The 18,412-nt window shown below is 33.3% G+C and overlaps 3 protein-coding genes across 3 annotated transcripts; 2 read left to right on the forward strand and 1 right to left on the reverse strand.

Moving 5' to 3' along the window:
* Window positions 1-3,592: 3,592 nt before the first annotated feature.
* LOC115950838 (probable acyl-activating enzyme 2) lies at window positions 3,593-7,266 on the forward strand. The gene is made up of 2 exons (XM_031068095.1): window positions 3,593-4,125; window positions 5,723-7,266. Exons 1-2 carry the CDS (start codon window positions 3,751-3,753, stop codon window positions 7,166-7,168), a joined length of 1,821 nt encoding a protein of 606 aa, XP_030923955.1. The 5' UTR covers window positions 3,593-3,750; the 3' UTR covers window positions 7,169-7,266.
* A 1,771-nt stretch (window positions 7,267-9,037) lies between these two features.
* LOC115993864 (protein STRICTOSIDINE SYNTHASE-LIKE 5-like) lies at window positions 9,038-14,110 on the reverse strand. The gene is made up of 4 exons (XM_031117845.1): window positions 13,549-14,110; window positions 11,034-11,341; window positions 10,611-10,743; window positions 9,038-9,539 (listed from the first exon to the last, which is right to left on the reverse strand). The coding sequence occupies exons 1-4, from the start codon at window positions 14,002-14,004 to the stop codon at window positions 9,261-9,263; spliced, it is 1,176 nt and encodes a 391-aa protein (XP_030973705.1). The 5' UTR covers window positions 14,005-14,110; the 3' UTR covers window positions 9,038-9,260.
* A 2,221-nt stretch (window positions 14,111-16,331) lies between these two features.
* LOC115950500 (protein FAR1-RELATED SEQUENCE 5-like) lies at window positions 16,332-17,793 on the forward strand. Its single transcript, XM_031067693.1, has 2 exons — window positions 16,332-17,574; window positions 17,690-17,793. Exons 1-2 carry the CDS (start codon window positions 16,332-16,334, stop codon window positions 17,791-17,793), a joined length of 1,347 nt encoding a protein of 448 aa, XP_030923553.1.
* The last annotated feature ends 619 nt before the right edge of the window (window positions 17,794-18,412 follow it).

The raw sequence follows: 18,412 nt of genomic DNA on the forward strand, positions 1-18,412 counted from the left end.
ATAGATTACTCACTTTTCCTTTTATACTAGCCCGTGTCCACTGTCCTTCGTCCACGTGTAGGGTTAAACCTTCCAAGATTAATACTTGTCCCATCAGTCCATACTCAAAGTCGTTGGGGGTGGTTGTAAAAGCCAAAGAATGCGGGTCTGTCAGGTGCAGAGCATTGAATGGCAGTAAGGGCAGTTTTCCCCGGATATTTTAGATTTTTCTCTCAAATTTAGTCCTATACCGTTTTTGCCCTTCTCTTCGGTGGGACTTTAGGTTCTGCCGAGGACCGAACTGTCCTTGGATGTATCCCAAGGATTTCGTGTACTTTATTTTATCGGGTTTGGGCCATAGCCCTCCTCGGCTTGGACCTCTGGATTCCCCACGGGTAGATGGGCCTGGCCCATAAATCACTTGGGCCCCACAATTTCATTTTTCATTTTTCACATAACTTAATTTATTTTTCAAAAAATTAAAAGGACAAAGGATTTTGCTTGAACCCCAAAAAATATTTTTTAATATGATGAAATGTGTGGTCTGTGGAGGAGTTGGACCTAAGACTTCAAGCTGGGGGCCCAAAGTTTAAGAAGATAAAAAATCCAAATAGGTAAATAAACAAATATGACCATTAATTTTTTTTCTTTTTTTGGGTACCCATCTTCCATAGATAGGAAGACCGAAGGCAGACTAGACACATCACTCATCAGTATTAAAAAAACAAATAAAAACAATATAAACTCTGCAGCAAACAAACTTAGGAAAATATCTCAAATTCTCAAAAGGACCTAAAGGAAGCAATAAACTAACGAAATCAATGCACGACTACTAAATAAAATTCAGTTAAAGCAAATACAAAGAAAGATAAAAAAAAATAATAATAAAATAAAATTTCTACTAAAAAAGAATGAGGTTTGAGCACTTTTTTTTTTTGGTGGGGGATTTTTATGTTTTATTCTCTCTTGTTAAGAGAGAGAGATTGATTGATTGATTGATTGATTGATTTCAGCTTCTGGGTTAAGAGAAAATTAATCTTCCTTAAAAAAAATTATATTATGGGTATAATTTATTACTCCTAAATTGGGACTTCTTTCCCCATTTTTTTTTTCTTTGTCATTTTTGTTTCCTAGTTTTTTCATTTTTGGTTCTAGTAGGAGATATGATTTATTCATTTTTACAGAAATAATTTTTTTTTTAGTAAGAGATTTGGGGTTCAATATTTGCCTACACCAAAAACTGATTTGTATCTTGATCTGATGATAAGATAAAGAATTATCATCAAGAGTAAACACCATAAATTGAAACTCTCTCAAAAATATAATTTATTTTATTTTATTTTTGAGAACCAAAAAACTAACTTAATTTCTTAAAATTTGGGACATTTCTCATTTTGAGGGTCTTCGTGGTTGCCTTACTTGCCTAAGGCAACAACTGCCCTGCTCATGAGAATTAATAAAAATCTATTACTCATTTATTGTTAAAAATATGATGTGTATATCATTGTCTTCGTTGAATAACGGTACCAGCTGGGTCCAAAAGTCACTGGCTGTGAGTGTGATATATGGAATAGGTAAGAGCATCCACTGCAGTGAAGCTAAAAATTTAGCTTTTTAACTCCACCAAAAGTTACTTTATCTATTATACCTACACACCTGATGCAACAGTGGATCTATTTTAGCTATCAACACAATAAAATAATATAAACATCACAATAAAATAATATATCCCTATAATAAAATAATATATCACACTACCTAAAAAAACAACCCAACACCAACCACAACCACCTTTACCATTAGCTACACCCACAACCATAACCACACCCACAACCACCACTACCACCACCACCAGACACAACCAAACCCACAAACAAAATAAAAAATCAAACCACCATCATAGTCACCAATCCACCACCACAGCCACCAAATTCACAGGAAAAAAAAATCAAATACTGTACCACCAAACCATAGCCACAACAACCACCATCGCCACCACCACAACCATCAAACCCATAGGAAAAAAAAAAAAAATCAAACACTGTACCACCAAACCATAGCCACAACAACCACCATGCTACCACCACAACCATCAAATCACAGAAGAAAAAAAAAATCAAACATCATTCCACCACCACAACCAAAATCACAAACCCACTGTCAAAATCATCCACCACCACCACAGCCAACAAACCCATATGAAAATACATTAAAAAAAAAAAAAGAAACTCAATCATAGCAAAGAGAGAGGCACGGACTAGGCAATGGGGCTTGGGGTGGGTCGGCGAGCTGAGAGAGAGAGGCACGGACTGGGCGATGGGGCTTGGGGAGATCGACGAGCTGGGTCGGCGATGGGGCTTGGGGTGGGTCGGTGAGTTAGGTCGGCGTAACATATCGGCGATAAGGGAGCTGGCCGGCGAGCTAAGGGATGAGGGAGCTGGCCGTCGAGCTAAAGAGAAAAAAAAATTGAGGAAGAAAGAAGAGAGAAGAGAAGTTGGCCGGTGAGAGTGACTGAGAGAGAGAGAGAGAAAAGGAAATGTTATTTAATGAGAGAAGGAAAGAGAAGTGCAATAAATTTTTTTATTTTTTTTTTTACCTTTGAGCTACAGTGCACATCTAAAGATAGATGTGCATGGTAGCTGAGGAGCTAAATCTTTTAGATTTAGCTCCACTGCTGCATCATGATTTTTTGTGATTGTGAACTAAAAAAATATCATTATACCTATATAATACCATTGCTGTGAATGCTAAGGAAAGTTTTTTAACAAAAAAAAAAAAAAAAAAAAAAAAAAAAAAAAAAGGTTATTGTATTTCATATAAATCAAGAGCCAATTTCTTGTTGTACCACTGAGGAAATGTCACATCATCCTACAATACAAACTAGTAATAAGGTTGGACGTCGCCGCTAACAATGACTTATGGGCATCACCTCTTTTTTTTTTAATATATATATATAATTTTTTTTTATTATCTATTCCTTTTCATTGTTTTATAACATTGAATTTGTGAATAAACAGAGAGGGAGAAGACTGAATAATTTCACGAGCGAGAGGGAGAAAGCTTGGCTATCATCTATATATATCCCACTAAATTGTTAAAAAGTTTTTTTTTTTTTTTTTAAAGAATAATTACAAGGAAGACATATAAGTAAATTGAGCGATTTTAATTATTTATCTATAACTCCACTAGGACCACTACTAAATTGAGCAATTTTAAGGAGAAAGTAAGGTTGTAATCAAAACTAATCTTGTCTTCTAAAAATTTAAAAAAAAAAATCTTTTTTTTTAATAATATATTTTAACTTTCTATCTTTTGATTTAATCTTGTTAACTTTTTCCTCTCACTTAAAAAATATATCTGTCTTCCATGAAAACCAATCTAATCTGAGGCAAGGCAACCCACTCCTATCATTTTTTTTTTCAAATTTGAATCCAATGCAATAATCTTGGCATTATCATTTTGATGTGAGAGGAAAAAGTGAACAAGATTAAAAAAAAAAAAAAAATTCAAATTCAAAGGGTAGAAAGTTAAAATATATATATATATATATATATATTTTAAATTCCAAGAGTTTAGATTAAAAAGTCAATTTAAACCCTTTTAAAAATGCAGCTATTGCATCCACCCGATCTCAATCTCAATTTTTTGAACATATCCTCTACTTTCCTGCAGTCATGACTCATGACTTGCTCCACATGATATCACAGATTGTTTTTTCTTAATATATCAAGATTTGATGACATAAGTCCTTAAAAAGCTCTAGTCTTGTTTATGCTCATTGATATCTCACTCTCATCACATGTTTACATCTGTTTCTCCATCACTATGAATCACTTCTTCAAGAACTCGTTGACTCGCTTCATTTGCAGCTTAAATCACTTCCAATTTTCTTTCACTCAAAGCTCTCGCAAATTCTCTCACTTTTCTGAGCCAGAATCATGGAGATCAATGGAGGGTCTGATTCGTTGCTCAGCAAATTACGTTCCTTTGACTCCCATAAGCTTCTTGGAGCGAGCAGCAAAGGCTTACAGAGACACAACCTCTGTTGTGTATGGTTCTGTGAAGTATACTTGGGGGGACACGCATGAACGGTGTCTGAATCTAGCTTCTGCTCTGACCCAGTTGGGAATTTCCCGTGGAGATGTGGTGAGTTGGTTCATTTGATATGATTTTGGGTTTTGATCATTGTTCTGTAACATGTTATGCTTCCTTGATTATATCCTTTCTGAATGGCAAAACTTTCCTGAACCCTTAAAGAGGTCTTCAATTCAATTCAACTACATAATAATATTGGTATTGATCAGTGAGCTGTGTGATTGGATTTAATTTCCTTTGAAAAAGATGACATAGATTAAGCACTAAGATCTGGTGAATGCCAAAAAAAAAAAAAAAAAAACACTTATTTTACCTCCCAAACACCACTTTATCTATTTTACTAATCTATTTCACAATTCACCTAATATTCCGGTTCTTATCTTTATATACAATGTAATAAAATAATACTAACCTCATCACACGCACTTCACACCGGCGATAAGGTTATTTTTTTATTTTGAGTTTAATGTAATTTTTCAATTTGAATTTATTTATTGTTAGTGAGGTTACACATAAATGAATTTTTATGAAACTAAAATTTAGGATTTGAAATGGAGTAAATTGCTAGTTTAGTGTTTGTTAGTTTTTAGGAAAAAATGCATCAAACGTGCATGAGATATATTTAAATAGAAAGTATGATAATTTTTAAGAAAAAAGTTTCCCCGGTAGTTATTTATTTATTTATTTATTTTAATTTTTGAATTTTGTTGAATTACAATTTTAACCCCTTTTTATTTTTATTTTTTAAAAATAAGGATTATCTAATTAGATTTTGGGTATTTTTGATATTTTTTGAAATCATAACTAACTTTCTAAACTATCTTAATATATAGAGATATATAGAGATTAGTTTCATCACACGCGGTTCATGCATGTAATAAGGCTCATTTTTTTAGATAATTTAAAAAAAAAAAGGAACTTGGGTATTTTTTTTTTTTAAGAACATGTTTAGTTTTTTTTTTTTTTAAATTTTTTATTATTATAGAAACATGGGGTAGTTTTGGTTGTGTAGATGGGGTAGTGAGAAGTTTTATAGAACATGGGGGTAGTTTTATAAACATGGATAGGTTTTTTGTTTTTAATTTTTGTCAATTTACAGTTTACCCTTCTTGAATAGATGTCTAAATCTTTATTTGGTATTTGTAGTATTTATAATTTATCTATCATTTTTGTTTGGGAATTCAAGATTTTCCAATGTCATATCTGTTTTGGTATAGAATGATTTCGTTTTGGGCTAAGCAAATGAATTGATTTGGTCTATTAGCATTACTTGCTCTACCTACCAAAATGAGAAGGGTTACTTTGCTGTGAATTTTTCTTGCAATGAAATGATTTTTTTTTAATAAATAAAAATTAATTAATTGATGATTGGATAAAAAAGAGCTACGATTAAGACTATTAGTGATAACTGATAAGCGTGTCATAATTTTACTCCTTCAGTTTCTTGATCTGCTTTCTCTATTTTGAAATTCATGGAAAGTTGATTGTCAAATTGATCCACTTGCTTGATGTTAGCTTGCCACTGAGATTCCGTGCCTATTTAAGAAAATTTATAGCAAAAAATAATGGAGTTTTGCCATCGAAACACCCTAGGATACAGTAAATTCTTGCCCACTTCATGGTTGAATCTGTAGAGTTGTTTATGCAGGTTGCAATCCTGGCTCCTAATGTCCCAGCAATGCATGAGCTTCATTTTGCAGTTCCAATGGCAGGAGCTCTTCTCTGTACACTTAATACACGCCATGATTCAGCGATGTTGTCAATCCTACTACGACATTCAGAAGCCAAGATCATATTTGTAGACTACCAGTTACTTGATATTGCTAATGGAGCACTCAAGCTTCTTGCCAAGACAGAAAAAAAGCCACCAATCTTTGTCGTAATAGCTGAATCTGATGGCTCATTACCCACTGATCACCACATTACTTCTGAAACTTATGAATATGAGAGTCTCCTGGCAAATGGGCACAACGGATTTGAGATAAGACGACCAAATAGCGAATGGGATCCTATTAGTGTAAATTACACTTCTGGCACAACATCTAGACCAAAAGGAGTGGTGTATAGTCACAGAGGTGCCTACCTCAATACTCTGGCAACAATTCTTCTACATGGGATTGGCTCAATGCCGGTTTACCTTTGGACTGTGCCTATGTTTCATTGCAATGGGTGGTGCCTCATTTGGGGATTGGCAGCTCAAGGTGGCACCAATATATGCCTCAGAAAAGTTACTCCAAAGGATATATTTGATAACATTGCTCTGCATAATGTCACAAACATGGGAGGGGCACCAACTGTCCTAAACATGATTGTAAATTCACCAATCAGTGATCGAAAGCCGCTTCCTCACAAGGTGGAAGTAATGACAGGAGGTTCACCACCGCCTCCACAGATTCTTTCCAAAATGGAAGAATTGGGTTTTGGTGTGTCTCACTTATATGGCCTAACAGAAACATACGGTCCTGGAACTTCTTGCATATGGAAACCTGAATGGGATTCTCTACCTCTTGATAAACGATACAAACTAAAAGCTCGACAAGGAGTGCAACATCCTGGATTGGAGGAGGTAGATGTGAAAGATCCTGTTACAATGGCAAGTGTACCAGCTGATGGTAAAACTATGGGGGAGATCATGTTTAGAGGAAACACAGTAATGAGTGGATACTTGAAAGATTTGAAAGCAACCGAAGAAGCATTCAGTGGTGGCTGGTTTCGAAGTGGGGATTTAGCTGTGAAACATCCTGATAATTATATAGAAGTAAAGGACCGATCGAAGGATATAATAATTTCTGGTGGGGAAAACATAAGCACAGTTGAGGTGGAAACGGTTTTGTTTGGTCATCCAGCAGTTCTTGAGGCTGCAGTGGTTGCAAGGCCAGATAATCATTGGGGCCAAACTCCTTGTGCCTTTGTGAAGTTAAAGGAAGGATATGATGTTGATTCCCAAGAAATAATCAAGTTTTGTAGGGATCATTTACCACATTATATGGCTCCTCGAACTGTCATTTTTGAGGATTTGCCAAAAACTTCAACTGGAAAGACACAAAAGTTTATTCTGAGAGAGAAAGCAAAGGCTCTGGGAAGCCTTTCTTGACCAAAACGTAGTTTTGCAATTGTTGAAGCATGTTAATCTCCTCGGAATGTAAATTTTCATTCTTTGTTCTATAATAATTGCAAGAAATTTCTCTTTTAGTCACTAATAGTCACTTAAGAGTTTTGAGTGAAAACAACTTCAAAGGCGAAGGGATTTTGCTTTTGAAGAAGTTCAAATGAAAAGTTATTTAAATGGTTAAAGTTGTCTTAAAAATGCTTTAGAGGGTTCTTAAAATTGAACTTTAAGGCTAAAGCTGAAATTTGAATTTTTTATATAAAAAAAAAATCTACAATTCACCTGTTTTATAAATCCAAAATTAAAACACTATTCACTATAATTTGTTAATACTCAAAACACTAAAGAGTTTTTCACTTAAAGCGCTACATTGCAAATACTCCCCTACTAAAGCTCTACTGTTGAAGCTTTAATTACTTCCTGCAACAAGACCAAACGAACATTGAAACATGGAATTTTTAAGAAGAATTTATATAATTCATTACTCATTTTATAAATTCAAAACATTAAAGTACTATAAACTGAAATTTGTCAAATACTCAAAACGTTTAAGAGCATTTCAGTTAAAGTTCTTGTGGGGCCCAATAATTTATGGGCCAGGCCCACTTGCTCGTGAGAAGTCCAAAAGGCCCAAGCCAAAAAAGGTAATGGTCCGGAGATGCAGCCGAGGACAGTTTCGTCCTCGGCAGACCCAAAGCTCCATTGAGGGGAAGGGTAAAAAAGAGATAAAGGAACAAATGTGGAAGGGGATCCAAAATATCTTGGGAGAGTTATCCTTACTACCCTTCCCAGATAAGACTCTGCACCTAACAGAGCCGTATTCTCCAGTTTTATCAACCATCCCCAACAATTCTGGGATTAGACTGATGGGACAAGTATCAATCTTGTAAAGGCTGACCCTACACGTGGACGAAGGACAGCGAACGCAAGCTAGTATAAAAGAAAAAGTAAGTGAACCTAGAAGGGGACGCCCATCTCACCTCCAAAAAAGAAAGACTAGATGGGTGAGAACACTTAAACAACACCTGAGATCACAGAAAAAACTCATCGTTGGGTAACCGGGGTAAGACCTTAATGGTCCTCGGATCAAGTCTGAGGAGACCCATCCCATAGGATGCGACGTCGTAGGGCTTAAATGTTCAAGTCCAAATCCTTTTTCTACACAAATTCCTCTAAAACCAAGACCGGGCATCGCCCCGTGACCAACAGCTAGCTTTTCAAGCCCACTCTCTACAAATCATATTGTGAGGGATCTTTCATATGCGAGCCCAACATCATTATTGGGCCGCAAAGGAATTGTGTCCTTACAGCTCTATATTACAAAAGTTCTACAAGACTACGAGAAATCTATTTCATATAAAAACTAGCATGTAATCCATGCAAACGCATATATAGAAGTATTTAAAATTAAACACAATTTTTTTTTTTAAATATAAATAATTAGTAAAGTTATTAAAATAAAATAACATGTAACACATTTATACATAAAGATACATTTAAAATTAAACACAATTTTTATCATAAAATATAAATAATTAGTCAAATTATTTTTTTTTAAATTAAATGTAATTAGTCGCATATTAAAATTCTTACCTAAATTTAATACTATTTATGATCATTTTTTTTTTAATTTTTAATAACATAAAACGTGTGGTGATCTTTGTTATTTAGTGATTTTATTGAAAAAAAATGATTGTTTTTTTTTTAATAATTTTTTTTATAGTTTATTAATATTAGATTCTTAGTATTTTGCAGTTATTAACTCACTTAACACAAATATTAAAATACTTAAGTGGACAAATGAGATAAATTTAAGTGGATAATTATGGTGTGGTTTCCATATAAATTTAGACATATGACACAAAATTGAATTCTAATTTCAAATTCTATGTAAACTTTTTCTGAGTTTTGCCAAACACTCAGAGTCTCTCAGGTCTCATACATGTACAACAACACAATTAGCAAGAACCATGTAGAGTGTAGTTTATCTAAGGCACTTCATCCGAGTTATTTTAGAGGTACCATCAAGAGTGTTGCAACATGCAGCACAACGGTCTTATTTTCTCAAGGATTAGGCTCATGTGGTAGCCTCGGCAGAATATTGTTTCAGGTTGAGGCGAAGAATGTAGGGATAGCAAATTGAACCAATGTACAAATGATTTCCTATCTTCATCCCACTTGTAACCAGTGCCAATCCAGGATCATAGTAATGAGCAATGGGATTTCCTGCCAAATCAATGGCCACAATCCCACCATTCTTCTCCATTGGTGGTCTTCCTATGTACTTCTCCATGATCAGTAGAATCTTTCGGATGAAAGGATATCTGAATGCTATATCCCATTGAAGTGTACGTGACTGCCAGTATATTGCACACAAAAAAGGTACTCATGATTCATGAAAAAGATGTTAGGAGTATACTTAAATTCATAAGTGAAGCTTATCAGTCTCCGCTCTCAGAATTAATACACTAGATAGTATTGCAATCAAATAAGAACTACGGTAAATATTAAAGTTATGACAAATTTTACTATAAAAAAAAACTTATAATTTGAGAAATGTAATTGATGTTAATTTAAGACATGATATAAGAATTTTTTTTTAATAGAGAATTTCAACCTATGGTATCCATGAATTGAACTCCAGATCTCTTATATAACTATCAAAGACTTTACCAGTTAAGTTAATTAGAACCCACTATATATATATATATATAAGAATGTTTGAATATTTTTTATTATGTAGTAAAATTATTAACATCCCTAACATCATGGCAATTCAAAAACCTTTATTATTTTAGTCATGCTTACAGAATTTCCTTGCAAAGAACATTCATGGCATCAACCACAAATTGCAAACAGTTCATATTATATCATTGAATACCAAGATAAGCAAGGATCCTAATTAAGTTTTGTATTTCATGCATTGTTAACAGGCAACTAAATAAAATTTGGGTCTCACATGAACAATCTGTTTTTCCTAGCTATATAACCGAATGTAAGTATTACACGTCATACAAAATTCTCTTTAAATGTGGTTCATTATAAATAAATAAAGAAAAAAAGATAACTTACTTTAAATAAAATTTTATTACAAAATTTTAAAAGTTTAAAATCCTATTCTTCAACTAAAATTTCATTACCAAAGCTTTTAATAATTTTTTTTAAAGTTACATTAATCATCTACAATAATTTTTTGTTTCGATAAAAACTCAATCTTGCTCAATGTGCTTCCGTCAAATAGGTTTGTTTTTTTTTTAATTAAAAAAAAAATTAGTTTCGTTCTCTCTCTTATCTTTGAATTATATATATATATATATATATATATTTATATATATTAGGTGAGACGTTTTTTCTTCTAAGAAAAAACATAAAAACCCGGTTTTTTGAAAAAAAAAGAAAAAAAAGTAAGAAGTAAGAGCTAATTTACCGTTGCCAATCCAATCCAATATTGGCCGTCTCCATCATATCTGATGTTATCAGGCATGCCTGGCAGATAATCAATAAACTTTTCTACTCTTCCTTTTTCCTTGCCTTGGATGTGATATTTTCTACACCTTCTCCTGTAATATAAGCAACCCATTTGGAATCATCAAAACTTCCACTATATGTCAAACAAAAACTCAGCTGTCAGCAGTAATTTTAATTTACTCTTTGGACAATAGAAGCAAACCTATGGTTTAAGTAATTAAAACCACAGCGTTTACAAACAAATGTGTCAAAGTTTTAAACAAAATATATATATTATTGATGTGACATCAGTTATATTTATTGATACGTTAGTTTGTATGGTTCTCGTAATAAAATTGATAATAATTTTAACATTTGCAAGCTTGGAAATTAGCAAACATACACTGGGGTTTCGCAAAAGATCACATAATTCTGATCAGGTGTGACTACTACACCATTAGCAAAGTAGAGGTCACGGACCAGGACCTTGGTGGTTTTGGTTGCTGGATCATAACTCAAAAGTCTACCATGGGGCTTACCCTCCAAGATGTCCCAAATAAACTTACTTAAACCATATTTATATGAAGCATCTGTAAAATAAATTATGCCATTGTGTGCTACATCCACAGCATCTGTTGTTTTGAATTTTTGTCCATCAGCCTCATCTGTCAACAGCTCCACCAAACCGTCTGCGGTCACATTTAGGAGGCCCTGTTAATGTTATACATCACATTTCATTAATATATAACACCTAACAACCATTAGTTTCTATGAATCACTTCTCAAAAAGTATTTTATAGAACATTGTCTTATTTTCCTATATTTGGTAGCGACCTTAAAATGAATTAGACAACTATAGCTTAACTTCTCTTATTTAGTTTTGCATGAGATATAGTTGTTTTCCTTATTTAGCTTTATAAAAGATAGAGTTGTTGTTTAGAAAATCTAAACATAAAACGACTTTATCTCATGTAAAGCTAAATAAGAGAAGTTAAAAGACAATTTTCCTTTAAACTTTTTTTTCCCCCTAATACTACCAAATACAAGAAAATGCAAAAAAAAAAAAAAAAAGAAGAAGTTATCTTCACATAAGATTTTCCATTAAAACAAATGAAGCATAAGGACTAATTAAGGGGCACTTAAAGAGAAAGGCAGCTTTCCTGTAACTTGTGCCATAATTATCAAAGAGAGACTTACATTAGTTTCATTTGTTGAGTAATTTTATAGACAGAGCTTGTTCTTCTCTTTTCATAATTTTTCACAACTTACTTAGGTTTTTCTTTTTTTCATAATTCAATTATTATAACAAGTAATTAAGAGTCTGGATCGGATGACAATTTTTTGCATGGGTTACTGACTAATTCTTTTTACACGTTATTGGTACTTTTCTTTTCTTGAATATGTTAGCGGTACTTACTCGCTTGATATGGAACCATAGAAAAAATAGCACATGTATGGACTCTCTGTTTTTTCATTTTGCTGAGACACATTTAAAGCCATGGATCTCAATGAATCTCAATCCAAAATATATAGTATAACCCATTGTCAGGATAAAATAGCATGTGAAGCACGTGATTCTTTCAATTGGATTCAAATCAGGTGCAATATCTAGGTTATTGCATAGTAATACACGATTGAGATTGAAAGTTCAAAAAATAAACTTTCAATCTTAACCATTAAATAAAAAATAAAAAAAAGTGAAAAAGTTAAAGTTAAAAAATAAAAGTGGTAAAAATTGATGTGAGCGGGTGTTATTGTAATTGCACCGGATCCAATTATGGTACCTTTGCCAGATTTGGATCCTATTCAATCATTTGGGATCTCAATCCAAACTTACAGCAATACATGATCCTTTCAATTAGTACCGTTTATTCTGATCTATTTCTGGCTAGAATCTGATCTATTCTGGTCCCTCCACGTGCAAGCAAAGCGACGTGACTGGTGTCTATTTTAGCGTGATTGTGATTGTGATTATATTATTTTCCACACAATTCTCCAAAAAAAATAAATAAATAAATAAATACAATGCTTGAAATCTTATTTTTACTTATTTATCAAGTTGATAAAATAAAAAATAAAACATGAAACTTTGAAAAACAGTAATTATCAAATAAATTAAAGGAATAAAAATAATTCAAACATACTTTTTTTTTTCTTTTTTATGGAATTCAAATTCACATTGTAATCCGACTAAAGACACAATCATTTTTATAATTTTTTAAAAAACTTTTCTATGATAACAAATTATGATTCATGCATGATAATTCTAACATCCTCCACTATCATAAATTTTATTGCCTATTTATCATAATTTTCATTAAATTATGAAAAAAAGTTATGTGCACAAAAAACTTTATTTTATAATAATTAAACATGAATAAATGTGTGTTTGATTTGAGAATAGTTTATTTTTAGTAGTTAATTTACATAATATGAAACAAAAAGTTAAAAGTTAATTTATTTTTAAAAATTGAATATTAAGTTATTTGAAATAAAGCTAAGAAAAAAGTAGCAGAATATGATGTGTATGTAGTGTATGTATGTGTGTGTTTTTTTTAATTACTTAAAAGATTGTGGTTATAATAATAAAAGAAAGAACTAAGGAAAGGGTATCAAAGTGTAATCGTAAAATAAAATTAAACATACTATATATCTCCACTAGAAACATAAATGAATATTTGAGATATAGGGAACTATAGGGCTATTAATAATTTTTTTTTTCCCTTCTTCTGAAGGATGACCGTTTGGTTAGGCAAGGATAAAAGCAAAAAAAAAAAAAAAAAAAAAAAAAAAATGAAGAAATTACTAGAAAAAAAAAAAATTCTAGTAATAATTATTATTACTAGAAAAAAGTTTTAATAATTCAGACTAAAAAAAAAAAAAAAGTAGAAATTTAATCTTAACAAATGATTTCTCACCTTTTCAGGATCAGCAACGATAAGTTCATTGTTGTGACCAAAAACGATTCCCAAGGGTCTCCCACCGGTGTTGACCCATTTCTCCACAACCGAGTCAGCCGCCGAGTCGTTTACAGTGACTCGGCTGATCCATCCATCAGCACAGCCCGTGTATATGACTCCTGACTTGGCATCATACGCTATATCTTCTGGGCCTATCAAATTCCCTACACCCACAAACTCAGACACTCGGAGCATGTGGTTGTTTTGTGTTGGCACGGTTATGACGTGCCGAGTCAACTCGGAAGGTGGCAGAGGAGCCGGGTCGAACGAGTCGAGTTGGTAGAGCAATGTCGCAGCTACAACGGGGATCAATACTGTGACAAAAAAAGCAAAGGGCCATGAGCTTTTTTGTTTTGTAATAGTGGCTTTAGAGGGTCTGGGTAAAGATGAGTCGGGGTTTTTTGACTGGTCCATGGTTGTGGAACTCAGTGACTGATTCTTTTTTCTCAGAAGAGAAGAGAGTGCGTATTACTTTCTTTCTTTTTTTGAGCAAATGATAATACTAGGGTGAATGTGTGAGAGAAATTTTTATGGGGGAGAAATTATTTGCTCCTCCCGGGTGGACCACTGACGTGGTCCTCCTGCTGATATAGACTAATAAAAAGAAGTTATGTATTAAAAAAAAAAGATGAGTCAGCAACACACCTGTGCAATACTACTTCAGCCTTTTAAAATAACAAGAATTTGATATACGCTGTTCACTTCTCTAATCCAACTTCACCGCCTAGCCTATTTGCCGCTTCACCAAAAATTCTAAAACCCAAATTATTTGCTCACTGCCCAGCTCTCTTCTTTCCACCTCCCTGCATCATTGAAGAACAAGCTCTATGAGATTAAAATAACAAAACTTGAAATACACTTTCACTTCTCTAATCCTGCTTCACTGCCTAGCTTATTTGCTGCTTTACCAAAAATTGTAAAACCCAAATTATTTGCTCACCGCCTAGCTCTCTACTCTCCACCTCCCTGCATCGTTGAAAAACAAGCTCTATGAGATTTTGAACTATCTTTGTTCTTGGGTCTAACTTTTTCTAGCTTGTTTCCCTCTTTTTCCCCATGACTGAAGTGGTTGCTGAAATCCAATGCTCACCATCGCAACTAACCATGGCTGATCAAGGTATGTTACAAAGTCTCATTTCACTCTTCAAAGTCTATTTTCTTGCTCTGTTCTATCTCTATGTAGTTTATAATACAGTGCCTTCTACATGTTTAATAAAAAGCCCAAGAAAAAAAAAAAGAGAATCTGAGTAATAATGACTGAGGCAGAAGAAAACAGAGCACGAAGTTCAACTTTCTAAGCGTGAAATTCAAGCTTGATTTGTTAAATCCAAAAAGAGATAAAACTCTAACCGACCACCGTTCAAAACCAAACAGAAACTGTCGAAAAAGAAAGTTTATAGTACTTAAAAAAAAAAAAAAAAAACACTTACAAATACAAAGTAGAAAAAAGGAAAAAGCAGCACTTGCTATATTATCATTTTTTTTCTCACTTTACGACACTGAAACCGTAGGGTCTGAGTGTGCAAAACACTGAGCTATTAGCATTTTATGATGTTTATGAACCCTTGTTTTTAACTCTAGATTGCAGGTCTTTTAAAATTTCATTCTTTTAAAAAGTTTTAAAAGAATAAAATTTTTATTTTTATTTTCTTTCTATTTAGTTTTCTTGACTATGAGCCCTTGTTTTTAACTCTAGATTGCAGGTCTTTTATTTTAGAATGAGTCTTTAATTGAGACCTTAAGTTCAGTATTATAACGTTGCTGGGTTCCTCTGTTCCTCTGTTTGTTTTTTGTTTTTTGTTTTTTTTTTTTTTTGGCATTTGATTGTTGCTATTGCTGATGCATTTGAATGTTGTGGTGTTTTTAATCACATATATAAGAGTCAATGAGGAAGGTATTGAAGATATTGAAACTTTGCTTGGAATGGTAGTGCATAGTGAGGATGAAGCATATAAGTTGTACAATGACTATGCCATTTGAATTGGGTTCAGTGTTCGGAAAGAAAAAATCAGATATGCAAAAAAATGTTGTAAGACAACGAGATTATGTGTGTTCAAAAGAAAGATTCCCACGAGATAGTGACAATTTGGATGATAAGAAATTCAAAAAATTACAAACTAGGACCAGTTGTGAAGCTAGTATCCGATTTACAGTGACAAATGATGAGTGGAAGTTTACTCACTTCAATCCTACTCATAATCATGAGCTTGCAAAGCCAGAAGAAAGGCCATTTTTAAGGTCGAATCGAAAAATAACTGATGCTCAGTTAGGTGTTATAAAAACTTTCAAGGAAGCGGGTATAAGAACAATAAGTGCATATTCCTATTTAGTTGAGGAAGCTGGAGGGTTTGAAAATGTTGGATTTTATAAAACGAGATTGCTATAATGTGGTGAACAAGCAGAAGTTAATCAATGTTGAGGCTGGAGATGCTCAAAGTTTAGTAAACCACTTTAAACAGAAGCAAGCAGAAGATCCTATGTTTTTTTATGCAATTCAAGTTGATCAAGAAAATCAAATGACAAATTTTTTTTGGAAAGATGGCAGATCAAGGATTGATTATAACTCTTTTGGGGATGTTATATGTTTTGACACTACATATCGAACTAACAAATATAATATGATATGTGCCCCATTTGTAGGTGTCAACCATCATTGGAAAAATGTACTTTTTGGCTGTGCATTTTTATTGGATGAAACAACTGTTTCTTTTACTTGGTTGTTTGAAACATTCTTAGAATCAATGGGAAATCAAAAACCAAAGACAATTTTTATTGACCAATGTCAAGCAATGAAGAATGCTATAAGAGTTGTGTTTCCTGATACATGTCATCGTTTGTGCTTATGGCATATCTCAAAAAATACTGCAGAAAATTTACCAAGGCATTATGGGATTCCTGAATTCAAGAGTAGATTCAATAAGATTCTTTATAATTGTGAGACCGAATCAGAGTTTGAGTCTTCTTGGGATGCCTTACTTAGAGATTATAATTTGGTGGGCAATAAGTGGCTTAATACTTTGTATGAAAATCGGGAAAGGTGGTGTTCAGTTTTTAGTCATAACATTTTCTCTGCAAGAATGAAAGCTTCATCAAGGAGTGAGAGTGTAAATAATGTTTTTCAACATATGGCATGCAAAACAATGAGGCTAACAGAATTTGTACACGAGTATGAGAAAGCTTCCAAAAATATGCGGGTAGAAGAGTTAGAAGAAGATTTTCGTTGCAAACAAGGTACATCTTCTCAAATAGTCAAGAATTGTGGACTTTTGGAACATGCATTATCTGTTTATACCCGTACATTTTTCAAAAGATTTGAGTTAGAAATTGCTTCTACCTTGGGGGTCACACACCAAGATGTGTATTCTGATGGAGAGTTTTTTACCTATGAAGTTATCGAAGGAGGTGGTCATAGGGTTCATGTTGTCCAATTTAACTCTTCAAATAATGTTGTGACATGTAGTTGTAAAATGTTTGAAACACTGGGGTTACTTTGTCGACATGCTTTGCAAATACTTATTGTGAAAAATGTCACAGAGCTGCCTATTCAGTATATTTTGAAAAGATGGACAAAAGATGCAAAGAAAGATAGTATTTTATGTGATCATGTAAAACCAGCAAGTGCAAATGATGAGTTGTCGGTGACTTCATGCCGTAACGAATTAATGCGCTCGGTTTATGAAATTTTCACAAAAAGTGCAGCTACAACACGACATACTGAAATGTGCCAAAGAAAAGTAAGAGAGATGATAGAATTAGTTGAAAACGATATGGAGCAGTTAAATGCGGCTAGAGATGGTGATGAAAAAGAAAACAGGATTGTTGCTAATAATGTCTTTGATGATGTTGAGAAGACAGATTGCTCTCTCAATAGTTTGCCAATATTAGATCCCCCCTGTGTGCGACTGAAAGGAGTCACAAATGCAAGACTCAAAAGCAACTTGGAGAAGCGTAAAAGGAAGCCATTAAAAGATGTTACAAGATCAAGTAAGTCTTTGTTCTTTTATTTAAATTTTATATTGAAAAAAAAAATATGTTAGTAGTGTGGTTCAAATATTGGTTTGTTGTGAATAATGCCCATGATTTCCTCTCATTTTTTTAGAACAATTGTTAACAAGAGGACTTCCAACAAGCTCTAGCCATGCCCCTAAAGGTATTGATTCTTTTCTAAACAATTTTATATGGAGGATGTTAGAAATCGAGTAAGGGAAGGAATGTACTTAAGTAGGGTGTTTTTTTTTTTAATCCACTTTGATGAAATTGTTAAAGACAATAACTTGTGGGACACCTGCCATTTCATTTTTTATTAGGGTGATTGTTTGCCAAAAACTAGTTTGTTTGGTTAGTCGAGTAAATTTATTAGAAACTTAAGATTTTTTTAAAGCTACTTGCTTGAAAGGGTATACGTGGTTAATGTGCCTATGCGTGAGAAAATTAGAGTTGGACTGTTTATAGAGAATAAATCATCTCTAAAACTTACCCAAACAGAACAAGTTATAAGGGTGTAGTTTGGTGAAATATCTGTCGGTTACTTAGGCTTGTTATCACTGGTTTCTAGGTCGGGTTATCTTGTAGTTAGTCTATTCAAGATGAGGTCTTGTAGCAGTGACATCAAAGTTTTCACTATAACTTGGACCAGAAAGACTCAAGACAACGCTACGTTTGTAGGAACATGAATCAAGGTGGGCTGCTGATGAGAATAATGAATTGAAGATAGATAGTTACTTTACAGATATCTCTTTCCAGTGTTCTAATGAATAGCTGAAGCAGAGATGTGCTTTGGAGGTTTTTTTGACTTTCAAATTTTAATGAGATGGAGGAAAAC

The sequence above is a fragment of the Quercus lobata genome, chromosome 6, assembly GCF_001633185.2.
Source record: "Quercus lobata isolate SW786 chromosome 6, ValleyOak3.0 Primary Assembly, whole genome shotgun sequence".
NCBI lineage: Eukaryota > Viridiplantae > Streptophyta > Magnoliopsida > Fagales > Fagaceae > Quercus > Quercus lobata.